Raw genomic sequence first — 27278 nt, 5'->3', positions numbered from 1 at the left:
AACTAATAACAACACAAGATGGTCAGGAGGAATTTATGCCCATCTTGAAAAAATGTGAGGACATAAATGCTATTCGGCAATTCGTATGAAACATACAAATGAACTCAAGCTAAGACATTTAATTATATCACTTGATGGTCCGACAAATATAATGGATGGATTTACAGGATCAGTTTGCAAAGATTTTGAGTATGTAAATGATATGACAATAAATTATAATTTTACATCCCTGCCAGATGGAGAAGAGCTTTCCGAAACTTGATGAGAAATGCATAAAAAGCTTATCTACTAATGCTTCCCACATTTAGATCAGTTATAGATATGTAAATGCTATCAAGTCAGGAGAACTTTTGGTTGAACTTAAAATTCTTACGACACTCCCAGTCAAAGTGGTGAATATTAACACACCATATATACAAACGGGGCTTGGTACATTCATAGTGAATGTGTTCACTATGGATGTACCAATAAATTCATTTGTTCAGATTTGGGTGATGGGGTTAGGGAGGGGGAGGGTGTTCCTAGGCTCTAATCATTAAGAAAGTTTAATCAGATTTTGACATAACAACTTTATTTGACATAAGTATGAATATAAAATGATTTAAAGTTTACATTTTTCTAAAAAAATTTAAAATGTTATAATTAATGATATTCTGCATATCTAAAAGTGTCAATTGTGCTACCAAAACGTTTTCGAATTAAAAAACACTAAAGAAAACTCAAATTAAAATTTAATTTTACTTAAGAATATGAGTACGCGCTTTGAAAAATAGTGGTTTTTATAAATTATGGTTTCAAGCGATGCACCCTAATCTATATATCTCGCTTCCTGCTACGAGTTTTGCTACCTTGTTGGTCTTGCTTTTCAAGACAATAGCAATGAAAGTTTAACTTAGACTTAATCAAGTTCTACACTCTACTTTAAAGCGCTTGTTTGAGTAAAGGATATAGTCGGTATAATAATAAAGATACTTACCTTGGACAGATATATATCCGCAGCGATGAATTAAGGTAAGGACTAGGGGTGGGCCACACAGTTTTGAGGGCCTCGATTCAAAAAAAAGGTAGAAGAAGGCGTAAACTTCCAAGTTCAATGCTCGGCGGTGCAATGTGATAAGGCCACGACAACTGTGTTATATACTTTAAAATTAGTTTGTACGTTAGTATGAGGTTTGCATTAATATGAGGTTCTTATGAGAGGGATATTTATAAATAGGTTGCTATGGTTACCTAGTTTTATGAATACCTAATTTACATAGCAGCAACCTATTTTGATCATTGCTGAGCCCTATATTTACTTACTTTGGCATGAGTACCAATACGAGGTCATACTTTATATAGAAGTCATAATTTTTTTAATTTAATTGCTATGGATATTTATATTGGTTAACAACCAAATACTTTCCTTAGTTACACACAGATAAATGGATTTTTAAATAAATTTTTATCGTACTATTAACCGTTCTATTTTAAATAACTATTAAATATTTAGGCAATTAATTTTAGGTAAAGTTTAGGTCATTAATAATAAAAACAAAAAATATTGCAGTAATACATTGACAATTTGAAACACATTAACAATTTATAAAACATACATACATTCATAAATTAAGAGATCATGCCAATAGACAAGACCATTCGCCTCACAACCTCATGTTCGTTTAATAATATCTTGTGCAAACTTTATGGCATGTGGTACCATGGGTAGCTCTGTACAAACAAATAAGCCATCTAAAAGAGGCAATCAATCATGTACTTACAAAAGCGAAGTTAGTCACAGCTCAGTATAGAAATAACATTAACAAATAAACTTACCTTAAGTCAGTACTTATGAAATGCATTTGCATTAATTGGCAGAACTGATGACAATGTGGCCAAGGTGACATGCAACTTTTTCAGTAGTAGTACATCCAACTTTAAAATTTCAGCCACAATACTTTTAATTTGGCACATTTAAATAATGAAATAAAACTTTTATGTTATGCCAATTCTAATATTCATTTATTACAGCATAAAATGACCTTAGCATCCAAAACTGTGACTAAGTATTCCCTGCTAAATGTCAAAATGTAATGAAATAGCAATCAATACTGTTGTTATGCAAAAATAATTAAAATAGTTAGGCATCCATAGTAACCAATAAAAATTATGACTTCCATAAGAATATAGTCTACATAGCACGAATAAATAACTGTTAAAATAACGTTAATGCAAAAATAAGTTGTTGCTATGTAAAATTTGGTACCATAACAACCGAATTGTACTCAATTTGTAGCTCGAATACGTCTGTCGACGTCCATAAAACTAAGTGTGTTGGCTTCCTTATATGTTAAAGAACATTTTATGACCATTCATTTGCTGCCCTAATTCGTCCCAAAAAAGATGCATTTAATTTGGCACATTTAAGTAATAAAATTAAACTTTTGTATTTTACCTATTTTAATATTCATTTATTACACCTTATAATGACATTAACATCCATAACTGTGGCTAAGTATTACCTTTCGAATGTTAAATTGTGATAAAACAGCAATCAATACTGCTGTTATGCAAAAATGATAAAATAAAACTGTGATACAACGTAAATAAAATTATAAAAAAATTGTCAGCTTTTCACCAAATTATAATAAAGCTGTTCCGGAAAAAGATTAAGAATTATTTAACAACAAATGTAATAAAATAACTCCAGAACTTTAATTAGATATATATAGAGCACTGCATATGATTTTCAGACAGATTGGATCATGTCAAAATTTTGACTTTAGTCCGTAGCTGACCCACTGTTGCACGCCGAAGTATGCCTTACGTTTATCAACATTTGACCTATCTTTTTTAATATTTTATCTTGTTTTTCGTTGATGTTTACCAATTTTAAAAAAACATATTTTCAAAAATGGAAAAAACCTGCGTTTTTTAATAAAAAAAAGACTTCTTTCGGTATACTCAAATAAAAATTTTTAGTAACATGATAAAAGCACCGATGAAATTGAATAATCGGACCAAATGAAAGCTTAATATATTCAAGCACGTTCTCTGCCGTTTCATTGTAGTAAAAGAGGACGTTTCTTGTTATTTTGGAATCTACTTAAAATGTCAAAAACCAACCCACCAGAGTTAAAAAAGTGAGTAATTTTTATTGGAGTTATATAGGAGATATATTAATTGTTAGTTTATATACTTTCGTATTAAGTTGCGTATTTAAATTTTAATATCTCATCTCAAAAAATCAATAAAACTCAAATAAAATGACTACGCAATATGATATAAAACCTATGAATATATTATTCTTTTATTATTGTTGTATGTGTAGCTTACTTCTCAGATATAAGTTTATTAATTGTACCTAACTGCTCCTTTTAAAAGCTGTACAATATCTCCAATCAATTGATATCTCCAAATGCTTTTAAATCTGCATTCTTTTAAAAGGGTAATGAAAGTCAGGCGAGGTAGACTTTCCTGGGCATACAGAACTCAAAGCTACTAAGTTCCATTAAATACATTATTTATTTTACTAATTTTATTTTTACTAAAAATTACTTCTAATTCAACAGGCCAATTACATCTAATCCAACAGGCCGATTCTCAAATTAGTAAAACCAGAAAGCTAATTTTTCAAACACATTTTTTTTATATTCTTTTTGCATAATTTTACAATAAGCTAACTAAATTTACATTTTAAAATACATTTAGAAGTTTTTGTATAGTGTGTGGAAAAACATTGATATTATTTCTTCTGTTAATAAAATTTGAAATTTTTTACTTTTAAATGCCAGTATATTATTTTCCATTTATTATAATAAATAAATATTTAATATTGTTATAATTACATAAAAACATTTTCATAACTATTTTTAATATAATTTAAACAAAAAAAAATCTAGCTTTTTAAAAAGTATATATATATATATATACATATATGTAAATTATGTTAGTGAATTATACAAATAGAGTGCTCAATGTTCTTAAAGAACAGAGCAATAATTAATTAGCAAAAAACACTTATCTAACTTTTATCTTCGACTTGAAGTTTCACCAATGCTGGATCATCAGGAAGAGTTCATATATATATATATATATATATATATATATATATATATATATATATATATATATATATATATATATATATATATATATATATATATATATATATATTGCAGTTCAGTAAATATTCTTTTTGTGATATCACAAAAAAAAAAGTTTTATTTGTGAGCAAACTAAAATGCTTTTTTTGAAAATATCTTTAGTTATTAGCAAAAATTTTTGGAGAAACAAAATAAAAAAGATTCTTTAATGACAGTAAAATACCTTGAAGAAAAGTTTTTAAAACTTTGTCACACGTTTTATATTTAATGATATATGTGTGACATTACACAGATAAGATCATTAAATTTTAAAATCAGAAAATTAATAATTGGTGTGTATTGGAATTAAATTATAAATACTATATATAAAAAATATTTTTGAATATAAATGCCTTTAACATGAATATAGTATTGATATAATTTACTTTTTTAAAATTAATCTCAATTTCTTTAATAAATTCAACAAGAAAACAACCACATAGTGGTATTTTGAAAGTTATTTCAGTTTGAATTTGCTTGAAAAGATGAATTAAATAATTCTATAAGTTATTGATTTTAAGGTCTTGGTAAATTTCAATAGTCTCCTGTTTTAAGTTTAAGTTAATATATGATAAAAATAAAAATGTCTTGAGCTGAGAGATTGAAAAACTTTAGAGGAAAATGAAAAGCTCAATAAAATTTATAAGGATTATTAAGATTAAGATAAGGATTAATAGTCTGTAAAAAATGAAAATTGCAAAATGAAAAGCACAGAAAAGGATTCATATTAACAAAAAAAACGAAAACAAATTTGCAGACAAAATTAAACAACAATTAAACGAATCAATAGAATGGAAAGAAAAAAAGCTCAGAAAATGTTTTTTGACTATGTCTTTGAGAGAGGCTTACTCTATTTTTCAATCAACCTATAGATAAATAATATCTTTACATTTTGTAAGCTAAGGCCAAAAAATATACTCTTTTTTAGAAGAAACACCCACAGACCAGTGTAAGTGAAAACTGCATGAGAACTTTTGCTTATTACTTAAAGCAATAGACATTAGCTATAATAGTTCATATTGAGTGTCTTCAATTACAATCCAAAAATAGGTGCATAGGAGAAGTAATAGAGGAATTACTATCTACCTTATCTAAATTTCAGGAACACAATTGTATAAAAAGAGTTCAAGCAGCTGAATTTGAAAAAAGGTGAATGCAGAAGAAAGAGTTCTTCAGGTAGGTTTTGCAATGGCATATATTTACAAATATCCAAATGAAGTACAAAGTGCACTGTGAAGTAGAAACACTGTTCAATTGTTTTCTGGTAATGTTTTCAACAACAATAGTTGCATAGCATATCTTATCTGTTTAGAGACAAGGGCAAAGATAGTGTTTACTGCTTTATTGGGTAATCATATGAGATACTTATGTCTGAAAACTGTAATAATACTGAAACTCTTTTCATCGATGGCCCATCATCAGGCATCTTCTACTATAATATTTGCAATATATATCTTGCATATCTGTTGTAAATTATTTTTTATGACTCCTTTTATTTGAAAATATTTGTTCCAGAGTCACACATGTGACATAAGAATTGCCCAACATCTTTAACAAAAAAATTGCACACTTTAGAAACTTAATGATAAATTTGCAGCTGTTGATAAACTGACAACTAGTGAAGTTTTACAATTTCATATTGGGAGTTTCTGATTCTATTTGATGGGTAATTTTTTGGAGGTCAGCATTTTGAAATCTTTTTTTTTTTTTTTCTTTGTTTAATTTTTCTTGTTTTTGCTTGTTTTAGAAAATTCTTTGATCTAACAATCATATGTCATTCTAAAAAATTTAGTTACACTGAAAAAAGATAAATATTTGAAATATATACAGTTTCAAAATATAGATAAATTAGATAAAGATTTTTTTTTTACCCCTCTATCCAGCCCAGATTAAAAAGAGTCAAACTTTTTATTTCACTTTTTCAGTTTTTTAAACATTTAAAAAAAAAATTTTTAATTCTTTGTCCGATAGTTTTTGTTTTTAAAATTTTTTGATTGCTTTGACAAAAACTAAAAAAAATTTTTTTTGATGAAACTTCACTTACATTTAAAAAAATGAATAAAAAATGATATACTTTTGACAAGTTTGTTTCAAAAGTATTTCATGTTGGGTCTCAGAAGAAGCAAAGTTTTGTTTTAAAAAATTTAAAAATAAATTAATAAAAACACAAATTAAATAAAATCTTTTAAAAAAACTATTAAAAAAACTTTTATTTTTTGTTAAAAACGGTAGTTTTTAAGCCATAGAATTTAACCAATAATACATATGTATGTATATTATATATATAATTATTATTTTTTCATTTTTTACAAAATTTTTACTTTTCTTGGGACTTAACATAATATATTTTTGAAAAAAATTGTTAATAATAAAAATTGTTTTATAACTGTTTGTTTCACTTTTTAGATATATGGATAAGCGTCTTCATTGTAAGTACTTTTTAATATTTAATATGAGTTATTGTTTGTTTTTATAAAAATATGTGGTTATTAAATGGTGTATATATAAAAATTGAGCTTTTATGTGATTTAATCGTTCTTGGCTATTAATCAAAGAAGACAGCTTAATTAAATAGATTTAGAAAGTTTAGACTACAGCACCATATTTATTTAAGTATCTAACTAACTCTGTTTTTTTTTTGTAAGATGTAATATGAAAATAAAACCAAATTAAAAATACTTAACTGTGTCACAAAATTATATAGATTTTAAATAGCTATCTGAGCTGGCTTAAATGTGAAGAAAATCAGTTTATTCAACATTGTTTTTTTTTTATATTTACTTTTATTTTACTTTTATTTTATTTTTCACTTGAATCATAAAATATCAATAGTTTTAAATTTTTAAAAAAATAATTTAAAAAAAGTATTTGAAAAGAAGTTTTTTAAAAGCAAACTCATGAAAATCTGAAAAACTAAAACTCATGAAAATCATAATATTTTCTTTTAAACCATTGTTTTATAAGCATTAAAATATAGTTTAATAATATCAAGTTTAATTGCTTATTGACTTCATACATGGTAGCTACTACTCCTGGAAACTCCTTAAACCTCTTAAAATTCATTATATTTTTAATTTTTTTTTGTACCTTTATATTTAGGTCCCCCTTGAAGTCTATACAGTCTTATTACAGGGCAACGTGGAATAGCATTTGAAAGGAAGTTTATGCCTCCCTTCATTTCCGATGTTATAAAACTTGCCCAGGGGTGGCATCAAACCTCAAATCTCTAGCTTCTAAGGCAAGTGCGCTAACCATTATGCTATGGCTACTCAAAATTAAACTAAAAACAGATACTTGAAGTTCAACTAAAAACAGATTATAGAAAAAAGCAACCATCTGAAATAAAGACTTTTTTCTTAAATAAATGTAAATCTAAAGATAATAGCCAACAGCTAAATCTGAAGAAGTAACAGCTGAAATCTTCAGCTGTTACTTCTTCAGATTTAGTGACACCTTGTGAGGTGCTGAAGAATTAACACCTTGTGAGGTGTTAATTCTTCAGCTAAATCTGAAGAAGTTACACCTTACAAAGAGCAAGTAAGTCTACTGAATTTTTGCCAGATTTAAGATTTAACTGATGAAAAGGCCACAAATAATTGTGAAAAATATGTTGAAACACTTAGGTAGTAGTAATGGTTTAACATTTTTGGGTTCTGTAGTCTTGTTTCAAGTAAAAAGAACTTCAGTCAATCATAGAACATTCCAAGCAATAAACTGTGCAGTTATCTCAATTCTGATAATTACCTCCCCCTCCAGAGTCATAAATTTGGACTCCTTTGCGGCCTGAACAATGCACACTTGATGCACTAACAGGGACTATCTATTTGCAACATGGCTTTTTTAATACTCTGATATTTTACAAATGTTAATGCAATCAGCCTCCCTGAGAGCTACCAAAAAGTTTTGGAAACCTGACTACAACCAGCAGGCCTGGTTATTAGATTTTATTGCGTAACAAAAATGCATAACACTAATAAATGTAACTTTAACTCAGTTTGATATTTACATTGTTAAAAGTTATTTTAATGCCGTGTTGTAATTAAATTTAATTTTAAATAGTATTAAAAATTATTATGACAAAAGTTACTGATGAAATCTTAATTCAGTATTTGAAAAAGATTTCCTTATAATTTATTTCTTAAAACAATCTTATACTTATTGTAATTTTTTATTTGTTTATCACAATTTATTTGTTTATTTAATTTTTTACATATATAATGTAATTTTTAAAACAAAAATTATAAACAATTTATAAATAGATAAATCAGTTACCAATAAGATATTCGTAAATGTAATTCTCATCTTGTGATCTTAATGTTGATGGTTATCTTCCTCTAATTCGTAAAGACTCCAATAGTCACATGCTTGGCCTGGGCATTTACATTCGTAAGAGTTCACCCATTTGTCAGGAAACAAGGTTTGAATCCCCATAATATTCTTTTATGTGCTTTCGTTTAGCACCACTTCACTCAATTGCCTTTCTCTTTTTTCTATATTGGTCTCTTTAATCTTAAGACTGCACTCTTTTCGATGTTATTTCTGATCAAATTGTTTTTTGATCAGAAATATCATCAAGATTTCATCACAAAAATTAGACTTTCGTGACTTCTGGAGAATCTTTAATAGTATCAATAATAAGGCCAAATCTGTAATTACACCTCTCTTGTATGGTTCAGACTTTGTCACCTCCCCTAAAGACAAAGCTGAATTGTTTGCTGAGAACTTTTCATCATTGTCATCTCTTGATTCCACTAGTTGCATTCTACCTGATATAGCCAACAAACAGGTTGATCCATTGCTTGACATTCATATCACTCCAGCTTCTGTATCTAAAGTGATTTCCTGCTTAGACTCTTCTACAGCTTGTGAACCACACAACATACCTGTTATTGTCTTGCAAAAGTGTTCTTCAGAGTTGTTGTCTATACTCTCAAAAACTATTTAACAAGTGCTTATCAGAGTCTTGTTTTCCAGACTGCTGGAAAGCAGCGTCCGTTATCCCTATTTTCAAAAATTCTGGAGAGCAATTCGATTCGTCTAACTACCGTCCCATTAGTCTTCTTCCTATCATAAGCAAGGTTTTTGAATCTTTAATTAACAAACACTTAATTTCTCATCTTGAATCTAATAACTTACTTTCTGACCATCGATATGGATTTCGATCTTTTCGTTCTGCAGCTGATTTGCTAACAGTAATAACTGATAGGTTTTATCATGCATTAGACAAAGGTGGAAATGTTAAGGTCATCGCTCTTGACATTTCTAAAGCTTTTGATAAAGTTTGGCATGCTGGTCTTCTCCATAAGCTTTCTTCTTATAGTGTATCTGGTAACATCTTTAAGATAATTGAATCCTTCCTTTTCAATCGTAGTATAAAAGTTGTCCTCGATGGACAGCACTCGTCTTCTTATTCTGTAACTTCAGGGGTTCCTCAAGGTTCAATTCTTGGCATTATACTCTTTTTAATTTACATTAACGATCTTCCAGATAATCTCACATCTGAGGTGACATCGTTATCGCAATAATTTAGATCTTCCTATATTTATGATTGGTAATGTACTCAATGAGTCATCTACCCTTCATCTTTTAGGATTAACTCTTACTTCTGATCATTCTTGGAAACCATATATGAAATCTGTTGCAAAGTTAGCATCTGCTAAAGTTGTGTCTCTTTATCGAGCTCAGCACTTTCTTACTCCGGATTCTATTCTCTATCTATAAATCTCAAATCCGGCCTTGTATAGAATACTGTTGCCATATCTGGGGCGGATCTTTTAATGATGCCCTTTCTCTTTTAGACAAGGTGCAAAAGCGCATTGTAAACATAGTTGGACCTGCTTTTGCAGCCAACCTTCAACCATTATCACATCGTCATAATGTTGCTTCTCTTTCTCTTTTCTACAAATACTATAATGGGCACTGCTCTAAAGAGCTACCATCTCTTGTGCCATCTACTAAAATTCATTATCGTGTTACTCGTCATTCAATTATTTCTCATCCTTTTTCTGGTACTGTTCCTAAGTGCTGCAAAATCTCTTATTCGTCTAATTTTTTTCCTCAAACATCAGTTCTTTGGAATTCGCTTCCTACATCTTGCTTTCCAGATTCATATAATTTGCAATCCTTTAAGTCGTCTTTAAATCGTTATTTTGCTCTACAATCTTCATTTTTTCTTTTCCAGTAACTTCCAACTCTAATTAGTGGTTGCTTGCAGCCTTGTTGCAAGCAAAGATGTTTAAATTTAAAAAAAATCCAAAAAAAATAATTTAAATTTAGTTTCCTTCGAAACTAAATTTAAATTTTTATAATGATATTCAATTATATATTTTATTTATATTTGAAAATAAAATTATATTTGAAAATAATATTTTATATTTTAAATAAAATAATATTTTATATAGTCTTATATTTGAAAATAAAATTTTATAAAATAATCTGTTTCATTTACAAAAACCACAGTTGTGGTTTAAAGCTTTTTTTATATCCTAATATATTTTTAATAAACACCACATAAACGCTATTGAAAGATAATTTAAATATTCCGTGATAAAAACGTTTTTGCCTAATGTAAAACTGCTGAACGCGTACACAAATCACGATTTCATGCATAAAATGCAAGCTTCGTAACAAGGCCTGAGCCAGCCTCGGAACCATTAAATTAAGTTTAAGTACCCTCACTAGATGATAACAGTAAGAGTTTCCTAGCCGCCATCAAGGAGGTATAAGCAAAAACCCATGAATAGAGTCAAGAAGATCCAATATTCATTATCCTAGGAACGAAAGAATTGTAAAACAGATTTATATCTATGCCAGCCTAATAGATGAAGAAAAGGGGGTGGGAGGCTGCCCAACAGATTTATTCTGCTTACCCCTAAACTTTGACTAGGAGGTCTTCTACAAGACATTAGCTAGGTGCAGTTAATATCTGTCTAAGATCGATATTTTATGGAAACATTTATGGAATCTTTGCCTAGGAAAGCAAATCCTATAGGCAGCAGGACATAGAGTACTGGAATACATGTTATCAGTAGCAAGGTGATCATGATGAGCAAGGGTATAAGCCAGCCCAATAGCACTGCATATAACGCCAAATTCCCAATGAGTTTCAAATTCCGTTGCCTTTTTTTTTTTTTAAAGTAAAAAGACAATATCAATACAACTTCCCGATATTTAGTATAACAATAAATATTCCCAATATCGCAAACACCCTGTGAACCTGTCTTGACATGGAGTAGTTAAAAGAAGTTCTGTGGACTTTTAAACAGAAGATTTAAGAAATGCATTTGGAAAACATTACACCTAAAGGAATAATGGAAATTATAGTGAATGTATGTTTTATATTCACTGGCCAAAGTTTTTGCGGGCGAGCGTGAAAAGGCTTGAGCGCAAAGGTGCTGGCTAAACAAAGAAGGCTGCTACAATATAACACATAAAATTAGATATCACTATAGACAGATATCAGATTATTATATAAGTATTGATAACAGAATGTTTGCTTCTTCTAGCCTTTGTTTAGAAAGCAAGTTGTACAAGGCAGCAGGAAATAAAACAGGTTGCACTGGATTACGTATTACCAGTAGCAGTATCGTATTGGTCATAGGCCTGATCTGAAATGGTGTTTCTAATTTAACCTATCTTGATACTTTAAAAATATTTATTTCATTATTTTTTATAATATTCTAATAACTAGGGCTCAAACCCTTCGACAAAGTTTAAAAGTTACAAAGCTTCTTCCCACAATATGTAATATGGTTTTTAATCTTCGAAGATAGTTATTGTTTATTAGACAAATGTGTAAACTAACAAATAGTTCTAAATAAGTAATGAGTGTTTGAAAACAATTAAATAAAATTTAAATTATAGCTTTTAGTTTTAAAATACAAGTACCGGTAAATATAAAATACAATACCGGTTCCAGTAAAATACAAGTACCGATTACAAGAAAAGATAATTTTAATTTTTTATTTTTGTAAAATATTTGGATTTTTTTAGTTTTTATGTACATAGGTTTAAGGTAATAATCTATTAATAATTTAAACATGCAAAAAATTATGGTTTTTTATTTTAATTTTGTCAGATCAAAAGCTTTGTCCACTTTCAATTTTGAAAATTTTTAGTTTGTATCAGGGCAAATTTAGACCATCTAGTAAGGGGAAGGGGCTATTTTTAGACTTTTTCAACAACCCCACAAATGATTAGACTTTTTAAATTTGTTTTGTTTGAATATCAATCTTATACTGTCTTAACTAGTGTAACTATAAAGTGGCATCATTTGTTGGTGTCCCAGTAGTCCAATTTAAAACTCTTGCCACTTAATTTTATTGAATTTGAACATTGAAAGTTTAAAAGCAAAAAGACGTTAAAGCAATTTTTTTTATGTTTCTTTTTTTATCATGCAACTATGGTTTTATCTTTGCTATTAAAACATTACAATACATTTTCTTTTTGTTATTTATTTAGTTTATTTATATTTTATATTTTATTTAGTTTTTTATTTGTAATGTAAGTTAATATTTTATTGTTAATTTGTTATTGTTAATTTCTGCTTCAAATATATTTAAAATGACATATATTAACTGACTTATAGGGATAGACGAAATGTAGAAATTTTGCCTAAATATGTTGTTAGTCAAAAAATAAAATTCTCTAGTCGTTTTCAAATAATTGTATTTCAGTGATTTTTAATTACTTCAATATTTAATTTACAACATATTTCTACATAAAAAAAAAATTTTATTGACATTACATGCTCTTTTATAAAAGGCTGCAAACACCAAGTATCAATTGAAAAAGAAAAATTTCAAATCATGTTCAGATTTTGCCTTCATTGCCCCTTTATGAATCTGTTCATATTATTTCTAATGTTTTATTCTAATATTTTTTACATTATAGTAAAAACACCTTTCTTTCACATTTTTTAAATATACGATGTCTAATTATTGCAAAGGTATTTTTTAATTTTTTTTTGAAAAAAGTCAAGCTTATTCGTCTCCTTTTTTAAAAAAGACTATTGTTCGACTTTTATAAGTTAACAAATACTTATTACAATTAAGAATTTTGAAAAGTTTTGCTTTGTTTTTAGTAAAGTTGAATTGTAACCGAAGCGTCACTGGTATTTTGCGTGGTTTTGACCCTTTTATGAATCTTGTAATTGATGATACTGTTGAAAATACAAGTACACAAGAAAGAAATAACATTGGAATGGTGGTATGTATATAATAGTAAAAATCGTTAACTTTAAAACAGTGTTTTTTGTTGTTGTTGTTGTTATTTTTTACTATTTAAATTGCTAAGTGTGGTTTAAACAATTATATCAGAAAAATCTTTTTTTATTGTCTTGAAAAAATTTAGTCTAAATTTTTTTAAAGGTTATTCGAGGAAATAGTGTTGTTCTAATGGAAGCCTTGGACAGAATATAAGGAAGACATGTAGCATCATATTTTCTTTCAATCGAAGTAAAAATAAAGTTTAAAAACTTTTCATGTATATTGTTATCGGATTTTGTATAGATGTAAGCAAGATAATATTTGGTAAACTTGAGGTTTTATGAAAGATGCTTTAAATATCCATAATTATGTAAGTGGCGCAGTTGTCATATAGTTTTTATTATTATTTAATAAAATTAAAAAAATTAAGCTAATAAAAATGACATTTTTTAAATTTGATTGAAGGTATTTGATTTTGAAACTGCTGTGTTAATTTCAGGTAGATCCACCTCTAAATCCAGACTCTTTGTGATCTACCTAGGCTGATTTAGATTTAAAATAAAAAGTATTGGAGTGAAAATTTTCTGTATTTAAATCTTTAAGATTTAAATTAAAATCTTGAAGATAATAAGAAAAGTAAATCGAAAGTTATTATATATATATTATTATTATTTTATGGCCTTAAGTAATTTTTTGAGCTTTTCGAAAATTTTGTTTTTTAAATTAAACTTATTAATCATTAAGTTAAATTATTTATAAGTATCATGTTTGATACACGGTGACCTATACTTACAGGCCTTGCCAACGCGCAAACGGCGTATCTTACTTGGGGCCTATTTTAAATTTCGCTTAAAAGGTCGTCCATAAAGTACGTATGTTCGTAGGAGGGAGGGGTTTTCAAAAAGTGTATGGGTCATTTTTTTTTTTAATTAGTGCGTAAAATATGTACGCACTAATTAAAAAAAATTCCTTAGTAATGTTCGTTTTTCTAATTTATCACAATTGAAGACATAAGTGGATGAAAGTGTCATGTCGCAAAAATACGAAATTCCACTTTTTTACACAAATAAAGGTGATAAGTAACGCTCTTTCACATGCACTTAATGACACCGCACAAAAATGTGCTAAAATACGATTTCCACAGTGGATGAAGGAGTTATGTTACATATTAATTCACCCATAACACGATTTAACGTGGATGTAAGTGTTAAGGGACTTAAATACATTCATCCATTAAAAACGCTATTTTTCAATATTTTGCGTTTTAAAACTAATTTTGAGTGTGTTAAAGTGACTTTTTCTTGTGAGAATTGAATATGAACAATCGAAGAGGTAAACGTTTGTAGAAATGGTGCTCAATCAAAAATCTGTGGATGGTAATCAAAAAGAGCATGTGACGAACACAGGTAAGATGATTTTAAACTGAAAAATTCGATTCAACACTAGAGCTGGCTGTTCCGATTTGTTATTTTGCCATCGCCTTTAATTTTATTAAAAAATTGTTTTTTACAGACAATCAATCTGCAAAATTTTGTCTGCCAGAATCTGATATGACTTCCATAACTATTTACGAATCGCCTATTGGTAATATATTTTTTTTATACTCAGCTGAATTATTTTAACCTTTCTACCATTATTTCTCAAAACATCTTGTTGCGGGAAAGATAATATAAATATTTGCTAACACAAAAATACCGCCAAATCTACAAATAAATGAATTCTATTGGTTCACAAAACACGCTGGCTATGAATTAAAGTTCCAGAATATTCCGAAGAAACTTTTTATAAAACTTCAATTACTTGCGTTCAGGTTATTGTTGTAATTTCTATAAAACTTTTATAATAGTACTTTGGCGATTGATTGATAAAACTACTAATAAAATAATTATATATATATCATATATATATATCCATTCGTAAGTGATTTTTGTGTTTTCCTATAATTGCAAATAATGTAAAACTTGATATATACCTACATAATATAATCATCTTTTCTTTGCAGTTAATCAATCTGAAAACCTGTATTTACCTGAAGCTGTAGCTGAGACTATTACCGTTGAAAATCTGCCTATTGGTGAGATATTTTATCATATTCCGTTAATCCAGATATATGTTATGATTATTACGGTAAAGCTCAATATTCATTTTACATTACAGCTGGCATGAATACACATCTTCAATCATCTGGTAATGATGTAGAGATACATTCATCAGCAATTGCTTCCAATGACTTGGTTACAGGTAATATATTTCAAAATGTATTGTTCATAAAAATATCACTATAATACAATGTAAATTTGATAGTAAAATAATGTTTTGTATAATAATATATTATATTATTTATAGGAAAGAGGAAGAAGAAGTCTTTTACCCCGAAAGGGAAAACTTCAAAAAAGCGAAAATGTGAACCTGAGTCATGGAAAAAAAAGGCAGCGGCATTAGCGAGAGAGAGGGCAGTCTTGTAAAAGTCAGGGTACGAACAAAGAAATGCCTTCTAAAATGGTTAATGAGGGCATTCTGTGCAAAGAAAATTGTCGTTGGAAATGCAGCTCAAAGATCAGTGAAGAAGATAGAGCAAGTTTTTTAGAGGCATTTCACAAATTGGATGTAAACGCAAAGAACGTCCTATTGTTTAAATGCATTACTAAAACAGCCATTAATAGAATGCGACAATTTGCAAAATCCCATAAAAGTGCTTCTTATTTCTATAAAGTATCTAAAAGTGGTGTGGAAATCCAGATATGTAAGAAAGCTCTCTGCAGCCTCTACCAAATTGGAATGAAGAAAGTGGATATTATAAAAAGTAGGATTGATGATGGCGTTTCTGCTCCACCAAAGGACTTAAGAGGGAGGCATTCAAATAGACCCCACAAAATGCAAGATGAGGTTCTTCAAAGAATCATTGCCCACATTAAAAAATTCCCAGGAGTCACACTACTCTAGAAATAAAAAATTTCATAAAAAGTATTTATCGCCTGTGCTCAATATTACTTTGTTGTACCAATCGTACATAGAAGAGTGTGAGAAAGTGGAATTAAGCAAAATGTATAAAATTAAAAAATGTACCTTCACAAATGTGTTTGTTACACAATTTAATTACTCGTTCGGTTATCCAAAAAGCGACACCTGTAGCACATGCGATAAAAACGGAGATAATGTGCCTCACAAAGATAATGTGTCTGCAGCAATAGCTGCTATGAAGACTGATCGAGAAAGGGCAAAAATCAGTACATCGACTGCATTTGCTACGATTGACTTGCAGCAAACGATGCCACTCCCTAAAATAACAACAAATAAAGTGTTCTACCTGCGCCACATGTGGTTTTACAGCTTTGGGATTCATGTAGTGTCTATGAAAGGAGAGAGGGCAGTGTTCTGCAATTGGACGGAGGACATGGCTAATAGGGGAAGCTCTGAAATAGCTAGCTGCGTATTACGGTTTGCAGAGACATGCGAGGAGAAATATGATCACCTTGTTATTTGGTCAGACTCTAGTGCTGGCCAAAATAAAAATTTCAATATAATCAGCAAGTCAAATTTAGGGATGGAGTAAAATGGATAAAGGGTGGAGGAATATGGCTCCTATCTTTATAAAGAGTCTTATGACGAGAGTGTCCCTTTCAAAAAAGTGGACATATAAAACATATAAAAAACAAAAGAGGGGGTGTACCCAATATTTCTCATATTGAAAGGCATAATGGAAAGTATGGAACAATATCTAAGGAGAAATTAAATGATTTATCCAAATTGGTAGAATTTATTAAACCGGAGTATAGATATTTTAATGAACAGTTGTTTTGACCATTATCTTTTATAATGATAAGCGATAATCCCACCACTAGACATCGATTTATACTTTTTATTTATATTATATTTTGTTTATCGATTGTAATATTATTGTTTTGATGTTCATAAAGAGAATAAATAAATAAAGAATGTGTCTTTTTGCTGAAATAAATACCTCCCAGTACATCATTGGCCTTAATAAAAAATGCTTACAACTTACATGCTTACTTTATGTTTACAACACAGATATAGGTAAGTTATAACAATATAATCATGTATTAGGTTATATGACTGATATTAGTAGAATGTCCTGAAAAAATGTAGACTGAGAACAAGCAATACACAGGTATTAACATTTTCATTAGAAAATAAAGTGGTTGGTAGTCCAGCGGTTACAGTCGGTGACTTCCAATCCGAAGGTCGTGGGTTCGAATCCCGTTGCCGACCATTTTCTTCTTTCACAACACAAGCATTTGCTTTCTGTGAAAGATGTCAAGAATGTATTTGTGTTAAATTCGGATGAGCACAGATTCATTTTTTTAAAAATAAAATAAGGGGTCTAATATAGTGAAATTATTGTGGTTATGTACGGTGTACATCAAAGTTTCACAGTAAAACAGAAAATTTATTTATTTAATATTACAACATACATATAGTCATGTGTATTTTGTATTATCTTATGTGAATATTGTAATATTATTAGTGAAAAATGAACATAACACCTTCATCCACTTAGTTGTATTGCAGTCAATGTGTTTTCTTATAGTGGATGAAGGCGTTATGTACAAATTTTCATGAAAAAAACATGTACAACACATTTTTTTCATGAAATTAAATATTACATACACAATCTTAAGTGTTTGGTTACTATATCCCTCCATAAATATTAACATATCTTTGCTTTATAAAAATATCTAGAACAGTATGTGTTCAAAACTTTAACTTCTGATATCTCAGTTCCATATTGGTGTAACATAACACCTTTATCCACTTATGTCTTCAATTAACAAATACTCGTTTATAACTAAATGTTTTAAAATAACTAACAACTTTAAAAAAAACCATACCGCATCATCTTTGTCCACAATTCACCAGCTAAACATACGCTGGCCCTGAGTAAGGCCGGCTTGTTTTTTAGGCAAACCCTTTCTTAAGCCTGCAAAAAACAGGATTTAGCATTGCCGTGGCTAATGTGTCAGAGTCTCCCTCCAAAAAAAAAACCTGTGATTGGTATTGCTATTAAAAATAAAAAAAGCTTTAATTTATTGCCCCCTTCTTCCTAATTGGGGATAAGGGGTAGCCCCGGCTCTGGGTTTCAGGCTTTGTTTTCAATATTACTCATCTTGCGTAAGACTCGTTTTTCACGAACTTACTAAATAGAGGGGCCTGAAAAAATCGTCCAGTTTATTTTTATTTGATTTGTCATTAAAACAAATTTTCAAAAATAAAAAGTAATTTATGACTTATAAAAATTAAAAAAAAAATTACGACTTGTCTGAGATGCGATCTCAGGCATTAACCTCTCGGTCATACACACATACAATTCATTTAGTAAATTAATTTTATTAAAATAAATATTTATGTGTCTTCAAAGTTGGGATCCGGTGCCGAAACCAAAGGCTTTGAGGTCAAGTTTCTGAATTTTTTGCATTCGTACTTTATGAACGACCCCTAACTATAATCGCATTGTTAGTGATATTAAAATATTCGTAAAAAATGTTGCATTTATTGCTGCACTACAAACTTTTTACCTGCAAAAAAGAAATCTGATAAATTAAAGCTTTCAGTATATCGGTTTCCTAAAAATGAAGAAGAAAAACAAATGTGGATTAAAGTAATTCCAAATGCAAATCTTAAAGTAACTAATAACACTGTAGTTAGTGAGTTGCATTGACCGATAAATTTTGAAAAATAATTAAAGAAAAGTATTGTCCTAAATTTCCACCATCTGTTTGGTCAGGCATACCTTACCTTGTTTTGTCAAATTCCCATCCATCTTCCTCCATTACGCTCAACAGCTCGTGCTTCTTCGTTTTTTCGAAATTTCGCTTTTAACTTTTTAAAAAAAAAAAGATTAATTTTTGCTGACGAAAACATTCTTTTAAATAATGAAAGAGATTTAGGTGTTCCATTAGTATGCTTTATGATTAATAACACTATCATAATCACAAGTTGATCAAATGGAGTTCCGTGTTTTTTAATCAAGATTAGTTAGGATTCGCATTTTGAAACTTATCATTATGTTGCCTAAATAAAAGTTCCTACAATTTCTAAAAACAGGATTTCAAAAATCAGCACATGCTTTATATTAGGAGAAATTTTACGTTATTTGAAGAATTTGATTCCTGGAAGAAAAGAAGTTGTAATTCAGGAACATTTAGCTACTATGGGTACACAGAGTGTTGGCTGTAAGATTTATTCTAAGGAGATTATTATTTGATCTTTTCAGTACTTTGCTACATCCAGAAGTTTGTAAAATCAATTGCGAACAGATCACCGATTTTTGACTAATATTTTTCAAATCTGTTGAAGATAAACAGAAACTTTCTTTTTTATTGCATGATGAAGTTTATGTTAAAAAAATGCTTTTATACCATGGTGGTACGTTATTCAGAAAAGCATTCGACGACACAACTTTCTTTTGCAAAAACTGGGTCTAATGGTCAGTTGCTTATTTGATGGACCATCGTTCATTTCCTAAATGACACCTATAAGTAAATTAAACTCTCAATTTCTTTTTTGAACAAATAGGCTCAAATAAAGAACCAGCTCAAAAATAATCGAAATTGTCATGAATTTATATATATATATATATATATATATATATATATATATATATATATATATATATATATATATATATATATATATATATATATATATATATATATATATATCAGGGCCGCAGGGGCCGACGACACAGGTTTCGAAGTTTAGGGGTAAAAATCTCAATATTTAAAAAAGTCTTCTGTATAAAGAAATTTCTGAAAATAAAAACAAGTCCTTAATAAAAAGGTAGGGCCCCCGGCTTCCCGGCCCCCTCCCCCGTGTTGTTGGCGCTGTATATATATATATATATATATATATATATATATATATATATATATATATATATATATATATATATATATATATATATATATATATATATATATATATATATATATATATATATATATATATAGTTATAAATTAAGAAGTAAATCTTTATGATAGAAAAAAGTTTGAGTTAATATAAAATTACTTAACAGATTTTTTTAGCTTTTTCTGTTTTTAAAATAGTCTCCCAGTCAAATGCGTCGTTTTCGCGTTGGCAAGGCCTACAGTATAGATCGCCGTAATTTGATAGTATTGAGCCCAGTTCAATCTAAGAGTGATGTGGTTTTTGGGGTGCAAATAGCTTAAAAGTCAATACCAAAACTTTAATAATGTTTACTTTAACTTAAAATTTTAAATTAAACATTTCATTTAAAATGAATGTTTTAAGCGAAAGTTTTTTATCGACCTCTTATTACTATCTGGATTGAATAACCTTCCATTAGCTTGTATAAACCTTTTGATAAAAATACTCATCTTTATGGATGTTACTGAACTTTTCGTAGTTGCAACACAAAAAAAGAGTAGGTTTTTTGCCTTTATCATAGAATGCTAACTTGTTGCATAGGAATTTCAAAATATCGTGGCATGTTGAACATTTTCCCAATTTTGTTACTCTGCAAGTATTTTCAGTACAGCAGTGTTTACCGCTCAGTTTTGCTGATTCTGAAAATTTTAAGCGATTTACAATTAAAATATTACCAAATACCACAATTTCCAAAAAAATAAACTCTCTTAAATAACCACTGACCACTGAACATTCGGGGCAAATGAGTCATACATGTACTTGATTACATTACATTATATCTCACCAGACTTAGCCTTAAAGAATTTCACATTGGAAGCAGGCCCGTAACTAGGGAAGAAGGTGGATGGTAGGGTGCTAGGGTGGCTGTCACCCTCCTTTTGAAAAAATGGGGCGGGTGCAAAAGTTTACTAACTTTATGATTTTGCTTTTCTTTTTTTTTTATTAAGAGTAGTGCTGCCTCAAGCTTTTTTAAAGTTCTTATTTCCATCAACTATAAAAATACAACAATTTGCAAAAAACGACAATTAAATTTTATTCAAAGCCTTCTTTATAGAAGACCTCGACACCATGAGCGAATTTTTTGACTGAAGGCCGATCTAAAAAAATTGGCGGAGTAGTAAAAGTAAAAGCTAATATACAAATAGTTAACAGTCTGTTTGAAAAAATATACAAATAGTTAACAGTCTGTTTGAAAAAATATACAAATAGTTAACAGTCTGTTTGAAAAAATTCTTGATATAATATTTCAAAATTGTTGAGGTACATTAACAACTTTTTAATATTTTTTATAATATTAAAAAGTTTTTAAAAAGTGCTTGCAAAGTTAAATAAAAACATTTCAACTGAGATTTTTCAATTTAAAAGAAATAATAAGGTGAAAAAAAAATTTAATTTCATTGAGTTTTGAAGTTATTCTGTTATTCGATAGAGGTTTAACAGTACATTTTAAACTATAATGAAATGCTTCAACATTAAGCTTTGATTAAAATAGTTGAAGAACGCTTGAAAATGATGTCAGGTTTTGAGATCGCTCTATTTTTTGACATTGGAAATGTCATTACGTCTAAGGGCTATTGCGCAAAATGTAGCATAGATGTCTCCTGAAATCAAAATTCAATACATCGCAAAACATATTATACCAACAGACTTTCTAAAAAAATTTCGATCTAATGAATGGGCAAATGTTGATTAAGCATGCTATTCTGATGTACAACAAGGTTTGTTTTGTGGCCATGTGCTTTGTTTTAAAAGAGATGATAAGGGATCTTTTGTTAATAAACCCTTCAATAATTGGAATAAGCTTAAAGAAATATTAGATTATCACAAAAATAGGGTTTATCATAAACGTTTTTTGGACGAATATTGTACTATTCAATCAACACTTGAAAATGTTTCTTTTAGAGTTGACAGTCAACTAAGTAAAGAACTTGCTGAACGAATCAAATACAATACACGAATTTTGAAACCTATAATAAAAGTTTTTATTGTGAAAAACAATGTATACCTCTGAAAATATAGATAAACTTTGAAATGTTGGTAACTTTCTTTCCTGCTTTATTTAATGGGAGATTCTGAATTGCAGCACCAATTATTAAGTCCAAAAATGAAAAATACTCGTTATATTTCAGCAAAGATTCAAAATGAAATTATCTCGGTTTAAGGAAAAGGTATGATACAAGCTTCTATAATAAAAGAAATAAAAGAAGTCAAGTATTTTTCTGATGCTGCAGATGCAATTAATTCTCACCTCACAGAGCAACTATCCCTTGTACTAAGATTTGTTGATAAGAAACATAAGATACGCGAGGAATTTGTGGCATTTATAAAGCTGGAGCGTGTAAGAGCCAAATATATTTTTATTAAAATTAAACAAACTTTATATGACCTTAATTTGAATATTGAAAATATGAGAGGCTTCGGGTACGATGGTGCAGCATTAATGGCTTCATTATCAAGTGTACAATCTCAATTTTTGAGTATTCGACCGTAAGCAATAACACACTCATTGTGTGTGTTATAGACTGATTTTGGTTATTAGTCATTCTTGCAAAATACCTGGAATAAGAAATGTGTTAGATATAATGAATGAGTTAACAAAATGGATGAAAAAATAGCGCAAAGTTACATTACAGCGAATTATGTGGTTTCTTCGTGAGCCAATGGTTAAGTTGCAGGAAAAATCTAGTGGCAATATAAATGCATTTAAGTGTGTTATGTGTGTTAAAACTGTCATCTCAGTAATAGAAATGATGAGAATAGACGTAAATATGTTTATCGAATGAATATATAAGCATGCATCAATTCTTGCCGAAAAATCAAATGTTTTGTACTATTCTTAACTGACTTCATCGATAAAATTTAAGTTTCATAGTATTATCTCTCAACGTTCAAAAATTTTGACCATATAAAATTTGTAAACCTTTTAGGAAGGTTGAAGCTTTATATAGTCATAACTTTTGAATGCTGAGAGATAATATTATGAAACTTAAAATTTATCGATGAATATAAGTCAGTTAAGAATAATGCAAAAAATATTTTATCAACTTGTTGCAATCAAGTTTTAGGAGAAGGAGGGGCTGGGGATTTGAAGGTTTTTTTGTTCTCAGCCTTCAATCATTGCAATTTTTAGCAAAATTATTATAAGTATAAACATACAAATATTTGGAGTTTGTAAACACCAAAAAATGCTGAATCTGTCACTGACAAGGGCAGATTTGAGATTTATTGAGATAAAAAATAGAATCTTGAGTAAGAAAGTGGCGAGCATGATAAAAAGATGCAACCTTAGCAGATGCTAATTTTGCGATGGATTTGATATATGGTTTCCAAGAAAGATCGAAATTAATAGTAAATGAAGGGTAGGTAACTCATCGAGTACCGTTCATAAATATACTAAGATCTAGATTATTACGATAACGATTAGCGGAAAAAAATTGAGTTATATCTGAGTTCAAGTTCATCAGCCACTAAGAACCAAATGCTGTAACAGAAGTGAGATCCTTTTCAACCTCAAATGCCCCCTCTAAGCGATCAGAGAGTGTTGGCTTCTTATCAAGACAAGAATAATTGGCAGTATCATCAGCAAACTATGCCACCTTAGATGTGAGATTTTCTGGGAGATCTTTAATATAAATTAAAAAAAGGTATAAGGCCAAGGGTAGAAACTTGAGGAACCTTTGAAGTTACAAGATATGAAGAAAAGTGCTATCCATTGAGGACAACATTTATACCACAATTTGAAATGAAGGATTCAATAATCTTAAAGTTGTTACCAGACATACCGTAGGAAGAAAGCTTATGAAGAAGATCAGCATGTCAAACCTTATCAAAAGCTTTAAAAATATTGAGAGCAATAGCCTTAGCCTCTCCACATCAACGCACATTAAAACTTATCAGTTATTACCGATCAGTAGAACGAGAAGGTAGATGGAAAACAAGACTCTGATAAGCACTTGTTAAATAATTTTGAAAGTATAAATGACAACTCCTGAGAACACTTCTGCAAGACTATAAAAGGTAAGTTGTCCGGACCACAAACTGTAAAAGAGTCTAAGCAAAAAATTACTTTAGATACAGAAGCTGGAGTGGTACAAAAGTCAGACAATGGACCAACCTGTCTGTCGGCTTTATCAGGTAAGAATGTGGCTAGTTGAATCAATAGCTGATATTGATAAAAAGTTCTTAACAAACAATTCAGCTTTGTTCTTTGGAGAGGTAACAAAATCTGAAGCATACAAAAGAGGTGGAATAACAGATTTATCCTTGTTATAGATACTGTTAAAGATTCTCCAGAATTCACGAGAGCGTAATTTTTGAGATAAAAGACAAAATTTTGTGACCTGATAATAGCGGGCTTTGGGGTTAGACAAAACCTTTTTACAATTGTCTCTAGCAATAGTAAACAGACGTCTGTTTTGTGGAGAATTGTTTTGATAATAGGTATAGGAGTAATGGTTTCGATTGGAAATTGTATCAGCACGATGCGAGGAAAACCATGGAGAAGAGTGAGGCTTGACTTGGAATTGTCAAGAGCAAATAAAAGATTCCATGCCAACCTGAATCCATGAAGTTACATTAAAAGCACATTTATCAGCAGTAAGACAAAAAATTTCTTCTTAAGGACCATCACAAAGAAAATCACGGAAAGAGTCCCAGTCAGCTTTAAGGAAGTTGTAAGAGGTACAATGATATCGGGATTCTAATGGTGATGAAGAATGAAATAATAGTTTTAGAGACATCAAATCTTGATCAAAAGCAAAGGTGAATGTGGAGAAACTGAGCACTGACTAGGATCAAAAACAAGATATAAGTTGAGTGGAGAAGTTAAATCGTTTGGATTGTTTTGGAAATGATTAAGAAAAACAAAAGTTGCCTTTACGCCTGCAGATCACTAACACTAGAGCCAAGCCATTTAGTGTGATGAGCATTAAAGTCACTAACAACAACGATATTGGCTAAAGGTTAAAGAAAAAAGGCTTGGTCAATTTGATCAGAAACAACACCGTAAAAAGTGCAGTCTTGAGATTAAAGGAAGCAATATAGAACAAAGAGAAAGGCAATAGAATAAAGTGGTGCTAAACAAAAGTACATAAAAGAATAGCCTGCAGATTCAAGTCTAGTTTCCCGACAAATGGGTGAATTCTTACGAATGTAGGTTCCAAGGCCAAGAATGTGACTATTGGAATCTTTACGAATTAAAAGAAAATAACCATCAACACTACGATCACAAGATAAGACAGCCGAACTCAAATTAGCCTCACAAAGAGCAAGTAGGTCTGGTGGTCTTTGCAGGAGATAAGATTCAACAGAAGAAAAGTTACTTTGAAAACCACGAATATTAGTTAATGATAAAGAACTTGGTGATGATGATGGTTTTTTGTGTTTTATAGTTTTTGGTACTTTATTCATTTTTAAATTTTTTAAAGAACTTGATTCAAAGCACATATAGTACTCAGTACACTATTTAATAGTCTAAGCAATTGCCTCATTACTATTGATAAACCCTAAGCCGTAAAAATAATGCACACCAAAAGCACAAACAGGGATGCCATCCATGCGCAACATGACATTGTTAGTACTCTGATAATTTACGTCTGTTGATGGAATCAGCCTTTCTGAAAGCTACCACAGAGTTCAGGAATCCTGACTGCCAATCCGCCTCAGAACCATAAAACTGACTTTTAGAGGTGTACCCTCATTAGGAGATAATAGAATGAGTTGCCTAGTCTAAAAACAGAGACACAAGCAAAACCTATACATTGAGTCAAGAAGATCCAGCATTCAACATCCTAAACTGGAAACAATTTATTATAAACACATCTACGCAAGCTTAATAGATGAAGAAGGGGTGCGAACAGTGTGTAACAGAAAGGGGTGTTACAGAAAGTAGTACCTCTTGTTTCTCTTATTTGTTTCTCACAAATTGTACTTTTAACATGAGTTTTTAATTAACTGCGCCATAAGTTACATATTTGCTTTCACGAAAAATGCAATAACCTAATTAACTGCTTGTATGCATAAAGAAACATAGCATAAGACTTAACCTTGTTACAAAGCTCCTTGAGAAAGAGGGTAGTTGCGGCGATTAACGGTTTGTTACTAATTATTAAAGGTGTACCGGAATAGAAATTTTAAATTCCGGCCGGAACAAGAATAATGTTATTTTTAACTTTAGGATTAAAGTGATAGCCTGCACATCAGCATCGTGACTAAATAATGTGTGTGTGTCTATATATATATATATATATATATATATATATATATATATATATATATATATATATATATATATATATATATATATATATATATATATATATATATATATATATATATATATATATATATATATATATATATACATAATCATTAATTTGATTCTTGTTTCATTTAAACAATTGTTGTTTTTGTTTTTATAATTTTATGTATTAAAAGTTTTAACCTGTATAATATTTATATTTAAAATTATTACTTTTTATTTTTCCACTTAGGTTAAATATTGATAATTTTACTGTAATAAGCATCCTATATTTTTAACTATTTAAAATTTAAGTAACATTTAAAATGAGACTATCCTTATAGGCAGGTAACATTTTTGATGAAAAAAGAGCTAGTTTGTTGCATAAAACTGAAGAGCAACTCTTTTTGTATCACAATATTCCTAAACTTCCTTAAATTCTTACATAATTGATTATTGAAAATAAAATTATGTAAGAATTTAAGGAAGTTTAAGGGGAGAACAGGGTGAGATCAGACAAAAAAATTTGCTTGCGTGCTGCGCTTTAAATTTTCCACAAAAACCATACAAATCGGTTTAAAACTATAGTCCAATGAATTGTCATGTTAAATTATTGCAAAACCCATTATTTAACCATCAAATTAAGTTCAAGGGCTTGGTTTTTTAAAGTGACACTGTTTGTCCCATGTCACCCCATGTTGGGGTGAAATGGGACAATGGTTGGGGTGAAATGGGACAAAAATAGAAACAAATAATTTTAAGCATTATTTTATTGTTTATTCTACTCCTTATAAAACATA

At 29.5% G+C, this 27278-nt stretch overlaps 1 protein-coding gene and 1 long non-coding RNA gene across 2 annotated transcripts; both read left to right on the top strand.

Moving 5' to 3' along the window:
* Positions 1-2982: 2982 nt before the first annotated feature.
* LOC100200488 (probable small nuclear ribonucleoprotein G) lies at positions 2983-13659 on the top strand. The gene is made up of 4 exons (XM_065793693.1): positions 2983-3122; positions 6531-6553; positions 13207-13331; positions 13493-13659. Exons 1-4 carry the CDS (start codon positions 3091-3093, stop codon positions 13541-13543), a joined length of 231 nt encoding a protein of 76 aa, XP_065649765.1. The 5' UTR covers positions 2983-3090; the 3' UTR covers positions 13544-13659.
* A 1588-nt stretch (positions 13660-15247) lies between these two features.
* On the top strand, positions 15248-17159 carry LOC136077777 (uncharacterized). Its single transcript, XR_010637270.1, has 3 exons — positions 15248-15404; positions 15488-15571; positions 15677-17159. It is a non-coding gene; the product is annotated as an uncharacterized LOC136077777 (long non-coding RNA).
* Positions 17160-27278: the final 10119 nt, after the last annotated feature.

Source organism: Hydra vulgaris, chromosome 03, assembly GCF_038396675.1.
Source record: "Hydra vulgaris chromosome 03, alternate assembly HydraT2T_AEP".
Taxonomy (NCBI): Eukaryota; Metazoa; Cnidaria; class Hydrozoa; order Anthoathecata; family Hydridae; genus Hydra; species Hydra vulgaris.
The sequence above is the reverse complement of the archived record's forward strand: the minus strand, read 5'-3'. Positions and strand labels throughout refer to the sequence as shown.